The sequence below is a fragment of the Boleophthalmus pectinirostris genome, unplaced genomic scaffold (genome assembly GCF_026225935.1).
Source record: "Boleophthalmus pectinirostris isolate CB_2022bp ecotype Guang Dong unplaced genomic scaffold, ASM2622593v1 HiC_scaffold_3, whole genome shotgun sequence".
NCBI classification, from domain to species: Eukaryota; Metazoa; Chordata; class Actinopteri; order Gobiiformes; family Gobiidae; genus Boleophthalmus; species Boleophthalmus pectinirostris.
In genome coordinates, this window is record NW_026571299.1 from 26,681,958 (window position 1) to 26,700,664 (window position 18,707).

Genomic DNA, 18,707 nt, shown 5'->3' on the forward strand with positions numbered 1-18,707 from the left:
ATTCTAGACCTAAACCAGGTCTAAAACAGGATTATTTGAGATCTAAACCAGGTCTAAAAGAGGAGTATTCTACATCTAAACCAGGTCTACACCAGGATTATTCTAGATCTAAACCAGGTCTAAACCAGGACTATTCTAGATTAGGGATATAACAATAACCAAAATATCGTGATATCATATCGTCAAAAGTCATCGTCAAAATGTTTTTTTTTACTGTCATAATTTCAAGAATTCAAGTAAAATCGTATCTCTTCATGTTGTTTGCACCAAAATGAATCATGGGATATGTAGTTCCTAATGTTTTAAGATGTTGCTACTATAAAACCATGCATTTAAGCAAAGGAACTTGTGATTCAATATATTATTGTGAGACTTTTGACGATACGATATCACGATATTTCGGTTATTGTTACATCACTAATCCATAATTATCCTGTTTTAGATTATGATGGAAATATTTCACACCAAAATCTTGTCAAGGTATTTTAAAAGCAAAAAAGTGTCCTATCTACAGTTATATTAGCCTCTTCAAAATATCGCAATAAATATCGTACCGTGAGATGCATATCATGATAGATGAGAGATTTGAATATCGTTACATCCCTATTCTAGATCTAAACCAGGTCTAAAATAGAAATACATAGTTGGTATACTGGTTCTAAAGAGGACAAATTGGGAATATAATCAATAAATATCAGAAATATTTGATTTTTAGATGAGCTTGTGCACCACCTGAAGGACCTCACATACCATCGTTTGAGAAACGCTGGCCTATATTATATTTCTGACCACCAATTTTCTTCATTCTTTTTATTAATTTAGCGTATTATACCACAATAGACCTTCAGAGCTCAAAATTTGAATTATTTATCCTCTCAGAGAACAGGGACGTGCCTCTTTATGCTGTGTATTTTTCATGACCTATGCCAAGCACCGCACAATAAGACCTGTCCATGAGTCACAGCGGCTCCGACATCGGCGAATGTGAAACCCAATCACCTGAAATCCAATTCACTTCATACAGAGCTGCACCGCGTCCCGTCTGGACCCAGGCTTTAATAACACAGGGCGGGTCAGGTGACGAGATACGCCCTTGGGTGCTAGGTTAACCGGCGAATACATGGGAATAACATTATCACAGCTGCACATCTAAAGAGCATTGTTACCGGCAGAGTTTTACAACAGTATTTTTATGTCTTTATCAAAGTAACTAGGAAGTGTGCGTCATCTTTTTCCACAAGTGATGTAATCTGTAAAGTGCTGACTCATGTTGAGGGCAGAAGATGGTGATGCCTGAGAAAAATAAATAAATAAAATGATGTGGCCCATATTACACTATTTTCTGATCCATATATAATATTGTTTCCTCGGCTCAAACAGACCTGGATATGTGTTTTGCTTCATTCACTCATGTTTAACACTCTTCACTACTTCTCTTCTTGTTCCACCTTGTGATGTCATGTGGTAATACAGGAAGTGCTCCACTGTGTTTTTAAACTCCACACATCTCCACACTTTTAGATGATTTCAGCTCTGGAACTGACAATCTATACTGAACTAAAAGTTAAAGTAAAAAACTAAAGATAAGCGCTGTTGACTTGAAAACAACCACTACATGACATCACAAGGTGGAACAGAGCATTTTGAGCTTTGGTTGGTTATGTATGCATGTTTTTGGCTCCTATATTTGTTGATAAATTAAATGTCAGTCTAATAAAATTAAACTTTAAGCTATTTGGTACAGTGGTCACTAGGGGGGTGCAAAAATATCGAAATAACGATATCCATCCATCCATTTTCTTCCGCTTATCCGTGGCTGGGTCGTGAGGGCAGCAGTCTAAGCAGGGAAGTCCAGACTTCCCTCTCCACAGACACTTCCTCCAGCTCTTCCAGGGGAATCCCAAGGTGTTCCCAGGTCAGCCGAGAGACATAGTCCCTTCAGCGTGTCTTGGGTCTTCCCCGGGGCCTCCTCCCGGTGGGACATGCCCGGAACACCTCCCGAGGAAGGTGCCCAGGGAATAACGATCTATCATATTGTTTAAAGTGGTGATACAGTATCGATATTGGGGCTGCTGCATCGATATATCACCAAGAGTATTTTTTTGGTATATTTTACTAAATGATTTTGTTACAGAGCTACAGTTTTGTTGTTTGTTTAAAGGAAGGAATGCGACACATTTGACATTTTCACTGTTTTGATGATTAAAATGTTTGTGTTTCATTTTCACTTTGCGTAAGTGGTTTAACAAAGATTTAGCCTTTATTTTTTATTGAACCATATCGAATTGATTTGAAATATATCATATCAAATCATAAGCTCAGTGTAATAGGATATGTAACGTATTGTGGCCTATGTATCCAGGTATGTATCGTATCGGAAACTTCTTAATGATACCCAGCCCTCGTGGTCACATGTTACGGCATGCAAACTTTACATGCCTACAGTATATTAATGGGTTTCAATTTCCTGTTTGTAGGTGCCATTTTAAGGACTTAAAAATATTTTTGAATGGAAAACAAATAAGGGGGAAATAACTATTTATTTTGCACACCAATTAAGGTTTGGTATAGACCAAAAGACTAGTATTTCACTATGACAATGGTCCTAATTTCTCATCATTGTGGAGAGTTTTAAATCTCATTTTAAGACCCACTTTTATTCTCTGGCTTTTAACACCGCGTGAGTTGTGTGGCCCTATGTGTCTTTTCTTTACTTATTTATTGTATTTATCTACTTTATTTTAATGATACTGCTTTTATGTATTGATTTTATTATTTTGGTTCATTGATTTTATTATTATTTTATTTATTGATTCTATTAGTTTCCTCATAATTGAAACATAATTCTGCAGATTTTTTTTTAAGTAAAATGTTTTACACTGCTACGTGAAGCACTTTGGAAACTGTATGGTTTATAAATTGTGCTTGATTGGATCATTCAAAAATAAAAACATCTGCAACAAGAACAAGTCACTTAATAAGTATTTTATTTTCTTTAGAAAAAGAAACTATTACAATTTCATTTGGTTACTGTACAGTTTCTCTTCATAGTCACTCGGTCTGATAAAAGATTGGATTCATGCTGAACACCAAACACCCCTTTACAACTGCACACGGCTTTAGAATCGACATGACGCGGACGCTCTCCTCCACATCCTCTGCTTCTCACATTCGAACTGAAATAGAAACTGTCGTACAAAAGTGGTGAAGTGAAGTACAAATCCCTGACTTTAGAGTTTAGGGTTGTGTTTTTTCAGTGGTGGTCCGTTCAACATGCACCTGAACACAGGGCTGGGCGACAAAGCAGAAAATTCAAATCGCTAATTAATTTCTTGGAGCCTCTATCACGATTTCAGAGATCAAACGTCACTGTGATTGGCTACGTCCACCTGTCACTCAAGAGTTAGACAGAGGCTGACCAATAGGAGGAGTGGGTTGGGGAAAATTGCATTAAACAGAAAAGCATAGAATCATGGGTTTCAGCAAAAGCTACATTTTCATTCTGATCCCATCTAATATATGAAAAAAAAATCACAAAAACAGCATGTCATCACAGGGATCAGATATCACGATTTGAATTTTATCGCCGTGCCGCCCGGCCCTACCAGAAAGTCGTGTTTTTAGCTAGTGTCTGTGTGTGCATCAATACATGAGCACCATAGTTTCTAGTGAGGATTCTGCCCTACATGAGGCAGAGACAGTGGAGAGGGGGAAGAGAAAGAGAGAGAGAGACGAGGGGGGAGGAATCTAGGTCACATCGAGCCCCCTCATAAACTGCGCTCTCTCTTCCTCTTCCTCTCTCCAGCTCTCTCGGGTGAGGGACACTGGCATGCATGATCGAGGGCAGGGACGAGTGGAGCGAAGCTAGAGACCCTTCGATAAGTCATCAAAACAAAAAACTGAATGTGCATTTTGAGGGCAAGAAATTCGATTACACAGGTGGCAAAATGACTGGTTGGTGTGACAAAGATCTTTTAATCAGCTTTTGTAGGGTGACCAGACGTTCCTATTTACCCGGGACGGTCCCAGTTTTGAGTCCCCTGTCTCAGCAGATTTATCCAAAACCACTGATTTGTCCCAGTTGTCCCAATTTTTGACTAATTTGATGCCTGTCAATAGTAAAGAGAGGCCAAAACATGAAGAAAATGTGACTATACTGACACGTTCGTCCAAATGGGCCGAGTGCAGAATGATTTTCCTTAATTACGCACTCATTTCATTAAAAAAAATTATAAAATTACCACCACCGGGTGTGTAGTTAATGAATAATGCTCTGTAAAGCGTCACTGAGTGTCCAAAAAAGCACTATATAAAAATTATGCATTATTATTATTATTATTATTATTAATACCAGCTATCATAAACCAGGCGTGTCTCAGTTTTTTATTTTGAAAATCTGGTCACCCTAAGCTTTTGTCAAATACGCTTGATAAAATTTGAGCATTTTAGCATGTAGCTTAACCTCAAGTTTAAATTATATCCACTAATTACTGCCATTTAGCGAACCACTGGGTAATGTTTGCTACGTATCCACTGACAACACTCGCATGTACATTGGTTGGTTGCGAAAAGCCTGTTTAATAGCAAAGGTTAGCTTATTATATTGAGAGTTGAGGTATATTATTGTGCTAACTAGCTAAACAACCAGAATAACTAGCCCAGTGGTATGCTAATGCTGTCTACCCTCGCAAAAACATTACACGTGGTTGTAATTTCGCAGCATGTTGACGTTATTTTTACCGTTTCAATAATATTAAATCAATAATTTGAATAGTGAGGCCTAGCTAGCATAGGGATATCGAATGTCTGAATGACCAAGACTTCAGTGACTTAGCATTTAGCCTAGATAGCACTAATTAGCACAAATCCGTTAATTACTGAACCTGTTGGTAACATTACCTAGCTAGGCCCTGACCATGACGATGCTAATTTCTTCCTAGTCATCAAAACCACCTTTTTAATTCAGAATTTGTAATAGATAGCAGCTACTAGTTAAAATATTTTAAAAACGATTGTGTATCTTGCCCAAAAATGCGAATCCAGTTGAACAATAGGGTCAAACAAACGAGGATTGAGGGATGTATCAAGTATTACTCCCTGAGAAATGCCATCTTTCTCGCGTACCTTAAAACCTATCTATTTTCACTGGCCTATTCAGTAAAACTTGGCTCATATAATAAAAGATTACAAAACTTCAGGCCATATTACACCATAATTCTTCCTCATAATCCGCTCCTTTATGCAAGCAGCGGATGTAACGTTCATCTTAACCTTCCATGGTCAACTTTCCTGGTTCACTTATGACTTATGTGCAAGCTCTTTTCTTCTTCTCTATAGATTTTTCTTCTGGACTAATTATTGGCATCTATGTGAACCGCGTCGGCCTTGACACTCCGGTAACAGGGAGTAGCGCTAACTATCCCCCGCTAACTCTTGACGTCAACATAGCACCAATGAGCTAAAGCACACACACATCCTCTTGTAACATACCGAGCTACTGTGCAAGCACCACGGATTGGGTTAGATGGAAAATAAATGAGTTATTGCTACAGATGTTGAACTACATGACTGCAGGAGTTGTGATAGTGCTGTGAAGGCATTAGCATAAGGAGGGTGGTAAAATGATGCCGACCAGGTTTCCTCGGTAACGGTGGTGATGATGTGAGTAGCCCTTTAAGTGTGAAGTCTGAAGGATGGAGGTGACACTCGTGAGAACACGCGGGTACAAACATTTGCTCACTCACACAAACATTTTAAAAGCATTATCTAAATCAAACCTTAACAAGGCTCAATACAGAAAATTCCACAGTTTCTCAAAATCTTCTGTAAAAAACTCATGAGCGTTTATTGTCTTCAGAGCTCACTAATATTAAAAACAAAACCTGGGGTGTCGACACCACGCAGTACAAAATACAAGAACCAAACCAGTTTAAAAGCTAGTGTCCCGGCTCCTCCAGAGGAGTGGGCAAAGAGGAGGGTCTCTCTCTCTCTCTAAGTGACCAGTTTGGGCAGGACTGTGCGCAGTGGGATAGCGTCACCCGAGTCTCCCATCATGGTGCTGCGCAGTTTGCTGGTGGCGGTGGTCCCCAGGCCGGGCCCCCCTTTGGCCAGGATGGAGGGGAAGGAGGTGCTGTGCTGCTCGGGCAGCCGTTTGACCGTTGGGCCCTGGGTTTTGTCAGCAGGTATTGGCTTGGGCAGCCTGCGGTACAGCCAGGGGTGTCTGAGCGCCTGGGTGGGCGTGAGGCGAGACGATGGGTCCCAGTCCAAACACTTCTTTATGAAGTCAGTGAAGGTGGCGTCCTCGCAGCCTTTCAGGGCAGTGCTCCACTCCTTAGAGCCCGGGGGACCCCTCATTTTACCCCTCCTAGAGCGGGAGCCCGTGAGCACCGTGGCTCCAGTGGGCAGCGTGTTGGCGCCGCAGTAGCGCGGGTGGCCTTTGGAGTTGATGAAGTTTTTGGCTCTTTTGGCCTGTTCCAAGACCTTCTGAGGAGGCATTCCCAGCAGCTCCATGACGCAGGCCAGCTGGTCGCTCTCATCCTCCCCGGGGAACAGGGGGTATCCCGTCAGCAGCTCTGCCAGGATACAGCCGAAGCTCCACATGTCGATGGGCAGGCCGTACCGCGAGCCCAGGATCACCTCTGGAGCGCGGTAGAACCGAGACTGGATGTAGGTGTAGACGCGCTGGTGCTCGAAGCAGGAGGAGCCAAAGTCGATGACCTGAGGAGAGAGAGAGTGTCAATAAAACTGAATACAACACATATTCAGACTCATGTAAGAGCAGAAGCATCACCTTGATGCCACTGCGCCCCTGCTGTTTCAGAAGGATGTTTTCGGGCTTCAGGTCACAGTGGATGATGCGGTGGCGGCTCAGAGCCTCCAGACACTGCAGGATGGAGTGGGCGAACTTTCGGACCAGGGGCAAACTGAAGCCCTGGAACTTGTTCCTCTTGATGAGCTCATAAAGGTTCATGCTGAGCAGTTCAAATGTCATGCAGATGTGGTTTCTGAAGGTGAAGTTCTCGAGCATGTGCACGACATTCATGGAGCCACTGCGGTCCTGTCGGCGCAGGTGCTCCAGGATGCGTATCTCTTCCTGTGCCTGTCGGTGGAAACGCTTCTCGTTTCGCACCATCTTCAGAGCCAGGTGCTGCTGCGTCTTGTGGTCGTAGACTTTGGCCACCTGCCCAAAACTGCCCTTCCCAATGATCTGAGAGGAACATAAAAATACATAAAATATAAATAAATATATAAATAGCTTAGTTAAAATACAATATAGTAAACTTCCACAGTATTGTTTATCGTACCTTGAGAAACTCATAGCGGTAGGCCAGATGGTCGTGGGGTACATGGATGTAGCCACCTTGCTCATCGTCGTAGCCACTGTTGTTGCTGCCTCCAGCCACTGCGGGGCGCTTCTTGGCGTTGGGCCCCACAAAGTAAACATCTCCGTAGGAGAGGATCTCCGAGTGCTCGAGGGAGGAGAGCTGAGAGCGGTACAGCCTGAGGGCCTGGTCCGGTGTGAGAGGGCTGCACTTACTCCCGTTACCACTGGACGACTCGCTGGAGCCTTTGTTAGACTCAGAACTGGAAAAACACAAAACAAGTCAGATGAGCAACCAATGCCAAAAAATAAAGCATTGTCAAACATTTAGTATATCGGCAATACATTTTCCTGCAGGAACAATCAAGTGTGCCTTAACCTTCACTTTTCAGGTGGAGCTTATACTGCTTTGCCAAGAAAGTTTGACAGTATGGCTATAGTTAGCAATAGTTTTTGGTACTAGCACTAACTTTTTTCAGTAGTGCACTGGTACCGTTTAATAGTAGCCAGCCCTCCACTCAATAACACGGCAATCTAGGGCACAGTGTGATGGAAATTAGCATTTAGCCAAAATCTATAGTTCAGATCTGGGCTGTGGCAACCTTTTACCATTACAGCCCTCTACCTGCCAGCGCTCAACTGTGAGGCAATATACGTCCACAGAGAGAAATAATTGTTTGATTCTTCCTTCAAAGACAGAAGCAAACGTCTCCCAAAAATTGTAACCTCCTGTGACATTTCTCTCATCTGTCTCACCTGTCCGTGCTGTGCTCCTTGGACAGGGCGGGGGCGGGCGCGGTCTTGTTGGGGGTGCCATTCTGGGCCGTTGCCGTGGAGATGGCATTGACTTTGCGATTGTTGGTGCTGTCCTCGTACAGGTACTTCACCTTCAGAGCTCCACCACGAATTGAAACCTGGTCCCTCATCACAGTCTTGTTACTCACCACCTGAGAACACAATAAAGGTTAAAATTAAAGAGTTATTCAAATATATATGTATAATGCGAACACAAACATCTCTTAATGCACTTGTCAGCCAATACCAAAGTAACGATTATCATGGGTTTCCCGTTACATTTGGAAGTCATTTTTACTTTTGACCATATTTTGTTTTGAACTGCCAATTACCATGCCAACTTTCCTGATTTTCCATCCCTCTGAAACCCATGGATAAAACAATAATTGAAAAATTATAATCTGAATCAAGTCAACCAATGCCATGTATTGAAAAACTTGACAAATGACTCTAATGTATTCATAGCTGTCAGCTTCCTGTTATAAGTGGTACTTTTCCTTTTGACTATTCTGAAATAATAATAATAATTCTGAATCATCAATTACCATGATGACTTTCTTAATTTCACGAAGCCCATAAATAGAACTGTTAATAAAATATATTTCAAGTACATTGTTGAAAATATTTGCTATCACTGCCTTTAATTACAGTCTATAATTGGCCCTTGCCACTAACAAAGTTAGGGGCGAGGGGTATTGTTCTTCGTCGGTTTCTTTTTTTTTTTCTTTTCTTTTTTTTTTTATTCCCTTTTCCGACCAAACGATCGCATTTTTGACCCCCTGAACATGGACGAAAAGTCCCCAAACCGGGGTCCAGATCGATCGGCCCGGCGAAAAATTCGATAAAATGGGCATCGCGACAATGACCCGAGTGACCCGACTCAACAGCGCCACCTAGAATTCGACCCCTATGGGACTAGGGACAAACAAAGTTTGTCGCAGGGAAACGAAATTCGGGACAGTGATAGAGAACAATGAGACAAGCCAAAAGATGAACTGGAGCATGACCCTATGACGAACAGGAAGTCGGCCATATTGGATCATTGGGGTTTGGTCCAAATGAGCTCAGATTTGACATGTCACATCTACAGACATAAACTCACAGAAATTTTCAACTTTTTTGGAATATTCCTTACGGTTCGCCCGTGTTTTATAATTGAGTTGTTTTGTAAGTGTTGCTGTACTTACTGTTACGCAGATAAAAAGTGTGACCTACTCTGTGAAATCTACTCTGTAAAGTCTCCTCTGTGAAGTCTACTGTTTGAAATCTTTGTACGATTTGCTCTGTGTCAAGCTCAGCTAAATGTGCCTTTTCCGTTAAGCGATATGTGATTTTCGATTTGTGATTTGCGATTTGCCTACTCTTATAATCTCCCCGAGGCCAAACAAAGCTTTGAGTTAAAGCCCACAAAGCTTTGAAGTTTAGCTTTGAGTTCCGGAGTTGCCATGGTAACAAGGCTTTATGGAACTTTACATGTATGATGTCATCGGCGCCGTGAACCTGATGGAACTGGGAGGTTTTCAGGTTCTAGAATGTGATGATGTCATACTCCCAGACGGGGCAAGAGCCACGTTTCCCTGTTGACTGAGGCCGAGTGTTGTTAAGAAGTCACTGATATGAGACAAACCTCGATACACATGAATACAAGCAAAAAAGCCCATTATGGATATGATGCATTTTCCACCATTGGCCAGCAGGGGCGCAAAGACTCCCCCAAGAAATAGTTAAAAAATTATTATATGCCCATGTTTAATCGGATCGTGCTGAAATTTGAATCAATAATGCGTGATCTGAGCCTGAATATAATACACTATAAAACATATGACAAGTGAACTCCATAGCGCCCCCTACCATAGACATAACATTATTGGATTTGTACCAAATTCAGGGAATAAGTTCTATGCATGATTATGAGCAAAAAAAATAAAAAAATAACGGACATGGTGCATTTTCCACTGTTGGTCAGCAGGGGCGCAATGACTCCTAAAAATATTTAAAGGTGCATTATGGAATGTGTCTAATCGACGAGCTGTCGGCCTGGGCGGATGTCGGGAAGAGAGGGTGGCGTGCCGGGACGGTCGCGAGTCCCCGGAGGTCGAGTGGGGGGGTGGTGCGCGCCCGGGGCGAGGGCCACCATCGCCGCGCGCGGCTTTAATTCAATTTAATTTTTTACCCATTTGAAAAAACAATGTCTAATGTTTATAAAATGTCTACTGTTTACTGTTAATCATTGTATCCTATTTTATTATGATATTTGACTGCGTGTGCTCATTTTCTTGCCATTTTTTAAACTTTGAGTAGCAACACTACAATTTCCACATGTCGGACAAATACATTTTAACTTAAATAGAATATACTCAAGCATATATATTCCTCTTGCGTCATACTTCCAATAAAAATATTTGAAAATAAATAGAGAACTGTCAGTCTGTTTAGAGCTCGGTAAAAACAGGTTATTGATCAGTAAAGTAGCTGATCAGAACAGAAAGAATGACATCAGACCAGTACTGTAGCCACATTGTTTTACAGTGAAGGGGGCTGGGATGGGCAGTTACCGTTGAGCTTTTCACTTAATTGCGCTTTAAGAGGCAGGTTGAAAACAAACAATAGCCCAGTGTCCATTCACATCATGTCCTCTGATACAAAGAAGTCATTTGAATGTGGCAGCGACATCGCCTCGGATTACAACCATCGCTGAGATAGCCATGTTTAAAGTTCACCAGCAGACTGCGGGGCCTACAGCAGCTCGACAAGCAGGACTGGTTTAAGGCAAAGCAACAGAGATAGCAACAGAGATGGTTATCAGCGGTGAAACTAGTTCAACTTAACCAAACCTGTATCATACCTGTGGCTAAATACAGCAACAACTACAGACAGAACACAATAAAGTAGAACTGGACAAAAATAAAATAGGAAATCTCATGTAAAAAGTGACTAAACATAAAATAGGTGAAATAAATCAACAGAAAGTTATAGTCTAAGAAAAAAAGACTTTAAAAGGGCCTGTACACATTTTTTTGTATGTATCTGAGTTTCTGTATATGTCTTTTCTAGTACAGATATATGGTATAAGCAGCTCTCAGAGTAAAAAAAACAAACAAAACTGCTGAGTACTGTCTAGACCTAATTAGAAGGCATTTTATAGTCAGATGAGTGCGCAGTTATGCTAGTTGTTGTTACGGTGATGGCAAGAAAGCACATAAATTCATCACAGTGAGAATGCGTAAAGAATTGTTGAATAAGTTGTGTTTTTTATGTTTTTAAAGGGACAGTCTGGAATTTTGGACATGGGACCTGATTTCCTAGTGAGCCAGAGTGTTGGAGATGTGAGAAGACACTTTTTAAAATATTCCATCCAGTCCTTGTATTTGCAGAAGTGCTTTGGTGCTAGGCTAGTGCATGTCGATGGCCATAGTTATACTGCCACTAAAAACAGTCTTACCCACTCCACAAAACACCTGAGGCAAATCTATTATTACATCAGACTGCCCATGTGAATGTCTATGTTGATAGAATAATATTTGAAATAAAACTAACCTTGCATCGCATGAATTGTTGCACGCTGTGGGACTATTTTCTCATATATCAGTCCGCGTTCCTGTACTCAGGAAGTACAACTCGCTGCTGCTGCTCAACCATAAATCCTTCAAACACAAGGTTGGTTTTACTTCTAAAATTATTCTATCGACTCAGACATTCACGTGGACAGTCTGGTGTAATAATAGATTTGCTTCGGGTGTTTTGTGGAGTGGGTAAGACTGTTTTTAGCGGCAGGATAACTATGGCCATTGACATGCACTAGCCTAGCACCAGTGACCTCTGCAAATACAAGGACTGGATGCAATATTTCAAAAAGTGTCTCCACACGTCTCCAACACTCTGGCTCACTAGGAAATGAGGCTCTATGTCCAAAATTTCAGACTGTCGCTTTAAAACACAAAAAAATCACAAACAGCACCTCTGATGTTTAATAGACAGTATTAAGTAAGTTATGCCACAATAAGGATAGTAATACAATCCATCTCATTATTATTATTATTATTATTATTTCCAAATCTGATTTTACACACTGCCAATGACATTAGAACCCAAATGATTATCAGGAGTTTCTCAAATAAGATCATTCAGCATTTCATTAGATTAAAAAGAATTGTAATGTAGTTTTGAGCTCATGTAACTTTGTGTTTCTGTGACAATCTAGCAACATTGTGTTTACAATTAACAGTTCTCAAAAGTCCTTAAAAATGTCTCCTATAAACAGGACGTGGAGTCTCGTTACAAAATACACCAGCAGGCTAATATTGGAAAAGCGCAGTCAAAATTATTTTTCTTCCAAACCAGGGCGTACAGGTCAAAGAACTCTTGTTGTAAACTGTAATTTTGGAGGAACCCCAGGAATTTGTTCTTACTCTCAGTCTCTCTCTGTCTCTCTCTCTGCCTCCTCCTTCGCTGACTTCTCCTTCACCCCCTCCCTCGCTTCCTGTTTCTCTCTCCCTTGGTATCACTGCTCGCACGGCATATTCTCTTTACCTCTCTCCCCCACTCCTTTATCTCCCGCGCTCTCTGCTCTATCTACCTCTCTTCCTCCTATTCTCTTTTCCCTCGCATTCTCTCTCTTTCTCTTCCTCTCCTTTATTCTGTCAACCTCTCTTCCTCCTATTCTCTCTCCCTCGCCCTCATATTCTCTCTCTTTCTCTTCCTCTCCCTTATTCTGTCTTTCTTCCTCCTGTTTTTCTCTTCCCTTCACTCTGCCTCTCCTTCCTCCCTCTCCACCTCTCACTCCTCTATCTCTCCCTCTCTCTTATCCTCTCTCCTCTATCTCCCTCTCTCCAATCCTCTCTTCCATCGCTCCCCTATCTCCGATCCTCTCTCTTCTATCTCCCTCACTTTCTCTCCTCTATCGCTCCCCTCTCTCATTCTCCTCTTCTCTCTCTCTTCCTCCTCTCCTCTATCTCTCTGTCTCCTATCCTCTCTCCAGTCCTCTCTCCTCTATCTCCCTCTCTCTCTCCTCTCTTCTCCCTCCCTCTCTCATAACCTATCTCTCTCCTATCCTGTATCCCCTCTCTCCCTCTCCTATTCTCTCTCCTCTGTCTCCCTCTCCTCTCCGATCCTCTCTCCTCTATCTCTCTCCCCTCTCTCGCATTCTCTTATTCTCTCTCTCCCTCTCTTCCTGTTTCTCTTCACTCTCGGTACGCCTCTCCTTCCTGTACCTCTTCTCTCTCTCCCTTCTCTCTGCCTCTCCCTCTCTCTATCTCTCTCCGTCTCTCTCGTCTTCCTCCCCTCCGCAGAGGAAGTGTCTCTCGTGTAGATTACGGTGCATGGGGGAATAGACGTGTCATTAAAGTTAGATTATACTCTCAGACTGTCAGACGGAGGGGCCGGGGCTGCTCTCGTGTTAATGTGGAATCCCTCACAGGCAGGTCAGCGCTCTTAAAGAGACACGCACCACCGAACGGGCTTCACTCCGCTGAGGGAAAAAAGGAAACGGACGTACTGCTTCATCTCATTCACAACCAGCTGCTTTTCCCCACAAATCTTCCAGGTGGAGTACTAGTGCCAACTGAATCTTGAAATAAAATCTATGAAAAGGTCAAATATTACACAAAACACTGACTCATAAGCTTTAAGATGTTATATCGTTATTACCTCCTCAAAAACAGACCTGGAGTTGTGTTTTGTTTCATTCACACATTTCAGTGACACTTTATTATTAGTCTGTCTACATCTCCAAAGCTCAAAATGCTCTGTTCCACCTTGTGATGTCATGAAGTGGTAGTTTTCAAGTTAATAGCTCCTTTTACCTTGTACAAATGATTCTTGTGAAGGTATCTGGAGTTTAAAAACACAGTGGAGCACTTCATGTATTACCACATCACACACAAGGTGGAACAGGGCGTTTTCTGTTTGAGAGAAGAACACAGACTAAAGCAGGCCTAACCCCAGGCCTAACCCCAGGCCTAACCCCAGGCCCCAGGCCTAACCCCAGGACTAAACCAAAAGTGTTTGCTGATGTGAAGGATATATTGATCTAGCACTGGGACTAATCAAACAACACTCTGTGTTTCAAAAGTGACTGAACCAGGGCTAAACCAGGACTGAAGCAGGACTAAACCAGGACTAAACCAGGACTGAAGGAGGACTGAAGCAGGACACAACCAGGACTGAAGAAGGACTCAAATAGGACTGAAGCAGGACTCAACCAGGACTCAACTATAGGATAAGTCCAGGACTAAACCAGGACTAAACTATAGGATTAAACCAGGACTAAACCACGACTAAACTATAGGATTAAACCAGGACTGAACCAAGGCTGAACTACAGTATCTGCTGATGTGAAGGTTACATATTGATCGAGCGCAGGGACCAATCAAACGTTCATATTGCCGTCCGTGTTTCAAACGTGACAGGACTGGGGCACAGGAGGAGGAGGAGGAGGAAGAAGAGGAGGAGGAGGGCTGTAAATCTGTCCCACAGCAGCAGCAGATGGAGCGCAGGCTTATCTCTCTGTGTCAGACAAACGCCTTTAGCATCTTAGCGCAGGCAGATTCTCACTGCAAACCACTGACACACAGACCTACGTGACCTTCTCTGACCAGGGAGAGAGTGTCACATTGGAATAGAAAAAATACATCCATATACTCACTCACTTCTTTATGCTGTTGCTGCTTAAAAATCCTTAAAATAGACCCATGTTAAGCTATTTCCTGATCTATGTTATAATGTTTCCTCGTCACAAACAGAACTGGAGTTGTGTTTTGTTTCGTTCACACGTTTAACACACAAACACAGTATGTTTAAGCTTAGTACTTCTCTCAAACGAAAAACACTAAAGGTAAAAAGGTAGCTAGGGATAGGGATGTAACAATATCCAAATCTCACGGTACGATATTTTCACGATATACATCTCATGGTACAGTATTTATTGCGATATTTTGTTATTTTAAGGCTGACAGAATTGTGAATATGCTACTTTTTCCTCTTAAAATTGAAAGACCCAAGATTTAAAAGTGCTCAGAACTGTTATTTCTTCATGTAGTTTGCACCAAAATGGAGCAAAGGATCATGGTCGATGTAGTTGCCTGTTTTTTTAACTATTGCTGCACCATAGCAATGAATTTGCGCAAAGAAACTTGTGATTCTCTATATTGTGATGGTCCACGATATTACTGAGAGACTTTTGACGATACACTGTCAGATATTTTGTTATTGTTGCAAAACAAGTAGCTGTTAACTCGAAAACTACGACTTCATGACATCACAAGGTGTAATAGAGCATTTAAACTCTGGAGATTCAGACAGACTAATAATAAAGATTTACTCAAACATGTGTGGATGAAACAAAACACAAATTCAGGTTTGTTTCTGATGAGGAAAGAACATTATAACTAGGGCTGGGTATTGTTAAGTTGCCGATACGATACATAGGCCACGATACGATACATATGTCAATACAGTGCACTTTTAGTTCGATACAGGATTCGATACAGTTCAATAAAACATAGTGGCTAAATCGTGGCTGTAATACTAAATTTCTTTGCTAAACCACTTCTTGCGCAAAGTAAATATAAAAAAACGCCAATTTTTATTCTTCAAAACAGTGGAAATGTCAAATGTGTCACATAAACAAGTTTCTTTCCACTAAACAAACAATTAAACTGTAGTGCTGTAAATAAATACACCAAAAAATACAATATATCGATACAGCAGTCCAGCAGTCGATTTTTTGCACACCCCTAATTATAACATGTCTTAAAGCTCACATGTCAAATTTATGGAATATAGGACTTTTAATCTAAATAAAATTATTTGATTAAACAGTTCTTTGGGATATATTGAATTAGGATCATTTGAAAAGGTCATGTTCTGGGTTGGGCTGTAGTCGACTAAAGACATGCCCCATACTCTCATAAACTCACTAAAATGGGACAAAAGCTACAACTTCAGGATATTTCGTAAACTTAAGTACTGGCAAACAGCATATTTTGAAGTGCAAAGGGAGTTTAAACTGCTGAGTCAACCCCAAAAACTCCAGCTGACTTACTCCATAACTTCTCCTTTCTGCTGCTGCGCATACATTTGATTAAAATAACACGGACAATTCATCTCACGGCAAAAACATTCAAATGCAAAGAGCGCAATTTGCAAAACCCATTAACTGATTTGTGTTGATGGACTCATTGACTTTGAAGTGGGCAAATCTGGAAAGTCTCTGTTGTGATAATGGGTCAAAGGTGAGAATGTCCCCTTTCCTTCCTACTTATTCACCTGTAAACCTGTTAAACTGGTCAGCGTCAAAACAGGGGCGCCTTAAGACAATACAGTGAGCGCATTGTGAAATCCTTTATCCGTCACGTGCAGGAAACCGGCTTTTAAGAAGTTGCAAGAGTTATTTATAGGCGAAACTGTGAAAACAAAGGTCCAAAGTGAATGGACAGAGATACAGACCCTGTGTGCATCAAACTGACCGAAATGACAGATTACAGACAATGCTCATGATTTAGTTTTTATTTAATCAAATACAGTGCTGGTTTAGTACAGATTTAGTGCTGGTTTAGAACTGGTTTAAATCTGGTTCAGTCAGTTCTGTTTTTCTAGTCCTGGTTCAGTGGTGGTTCAGTCCTGGTTTATAGTCCCGGTTCAGTCCCGGTTCAGTCTTGGTTGTGTCCTGGCTCAGTATTGTTTTTTTTTTTTTTTTCTCAGTCCTGGTTCAGACCTGGTTCAGTTCTGTTTTTCCAGTCCTGGTTCAGTCCTGGCTCAGTATTTTTTTATAATTTTTTTGTATTTTTTAGTCCTGGTTCAGACCTGGTTCAGACATGGTTCAGATTTGGTTCAGTTCTGCTTTTCCTAGTCCTGGTTCAGTCCTGGTTTTTAGTCCTGGTTTTTAGTCCTGGTTCAGTCCTGGTTTTTAGTCCTGGTTCAGTCCTGGTCTTTAGTCCTGGTCTTTAGTCCTGGTCTTTAGTCCTGGTTCAGTCCTGGTTTAGTCCTCGTTTTAGACCTAGTTCAGTTCTGGTCCAGTCCTGCTTTTTTTAATCCTGGTCCAGCCCTGGTCCAAGCTTAATCAAGCCCAATTTTACACATAGTTCATTCTTGATAGTGCTTAGAAAGCTTTATGATTGTGCTAAGCTGACAATACAGTACACACTTTTATTCTCTTGGCTAAGTAAAAGACTCCCATAAACTGGGGCACGCCACTGTCACGTTCACTCCAGAGATCCTAAACACACACAAACACACAAAAATACACACGCAAACACACAAAACTAGGACTGAATTAGAGAACTGAACTGGGACTAAACCAGGACTGCCATTCTGAATGTGAGGAAGCGCCGGGCAAGGGGGGAGGGTGGCATCCATGTTTGTTGATCGTTGAATTTGTGGGTCACATTTTCAAGCCCAATAAATCTTTACAAATATCCAGTGTGTTCTTCCTGTTGGTATTGAAGTAATTCGAGCAAACTGGGCTTTTTCAACGGGGAAAACCATGACAAAAAGGTACCACAGATTCTACTGTATATGAGCAGTGTAATGCAAAACATATGTGCCAAATATGTGGGAAAAGACAGCAGAGGATGTGGGACCGTTATTTGTGTCTCAATTAAAATAAAGAAAACATTCCAATAAATAAATAAAGAATTTGGACTATTAATTGGTAAACATACAGATATCTGGATAGAAAGTAAAAAAAATATATTGAAATAATAAAAATTCATAATATTTAGGGCATCTGAAAAATTTTAAAATAAAACAAAACAAAAAAAAGTTAAAGTGGGGAAGTTCATTGCAATAGAAATTCAGCTTTTTAAAAATGTCAAAATAAACAATTTTTTTTTTAGATCATTACAAATCTCAAAAGATATCCAAAAATCAAGTTATATAATTTGACATGAATAGAAAACATGATTAGCTCTAGTATACAATACACTAAATACTGGGGTGTCAAAAGTATTGAAAATCTGAAAATAAGGCCCCATCCACACTAGTATGTATTCGTGTTGTTTTCGTTGTGGATGCAGTGTTCGTCCAAACTAATCCGATGGAAAACAGCTCCAGAGATGGAATGATCCGGTAGCACCAGCTCCCACGAATTCATCTGAGTACGGATCTGATTCGGCACTGTGTAGACGCCTGAAAACGTTGAGCTCTAGTCTTGTCCTTATTGGACCACGCCACTGTGACTTGCATCTTCCTGAATTGCTGGGTTTGTGACATCGGTCATGTGACGCTATTGCAGAAAACAGTTTAAACAAACCAGAGACAAATGGGAAACGGCATAGGTAGAACTACTTGCACAGAACAGACTCACTAACAGCAGAACACCCCTCTGTCACAGAACGAACACTCATATTCCACTGAGTCGTGACCTTTAGTCCGACAAAAGCTGAACTGCATCAGGGCACAAAGAGTGAGCCGTTTTTTGAGCGCTCAGTTTTTATGCAAATGAGCCATTTGGTTTTCTGTTTCATTTCTACAAAACGTAAAATACGCACAAAGCTGTGTGGATAGGGAAGGCTTGCGGACACAAAAAACGTGTCTGGACGCAAATACGGTGATACAGTGATCCATTTCAGTATAAATGTAACCTAAATCAATA

The 18,707-nt window shown here is 41.3% G+C and overlaps 2 protein-coding genes across 3 annotated transcripts in view; both read right to left on the minus strand.

Moving 5' to 3' along the window:
* ikbke (inhibitor of nuclear factor kappa B kinase subunit epsilon) overlaps positions 1-18,707 on the minus strand; it is a 257,205-nt gene that overhangs the window by 76,585 nt on the left and 161,913 nt on the right. The window lies entirely within an intron of this gene.
* Positions 2,971-18,707, minus strand: part of dyrk3 (dual specificity tyrosine phosphorylation regulated kinase 3) — a 30,771-nt gene continuing 15,034 nt past the window's right edge. Inside the window, exons 1-5 of one of the 2 annotated variants that reach the window (XM_055160453.1) lie at positions 9,304-9,831; positions 8,078-8,268; positions 7,305-7,584; positions 6,791-7,207; positions 2,971-6,717 (exon numbers count right to left, since the gene is read on the minus strand). In XM_055160453.1, the coding sequence (XP_055016428.1) occupies positions 5,992-6,717; positions 6,791-7,207; positions 7,305-7,584; positions 8,078-8,247 (1,593 nt within the window). In that variant the 5' untranslated portion in view covers positions 8,248-8,268; positions 9,304-9,831 and the 3' untranslated portion in view covers positions 2,971-5,991. Of the gene's footprint in view, positions 6,718-6,790; positions 7,208-7,304; positions 7,585-8,077; positions 8,269-9,303; positions 9,832-18,707 lie in introns of those variants that run through there. The other variant, XM_020936997.2, reaches the window with a different exon arrangement.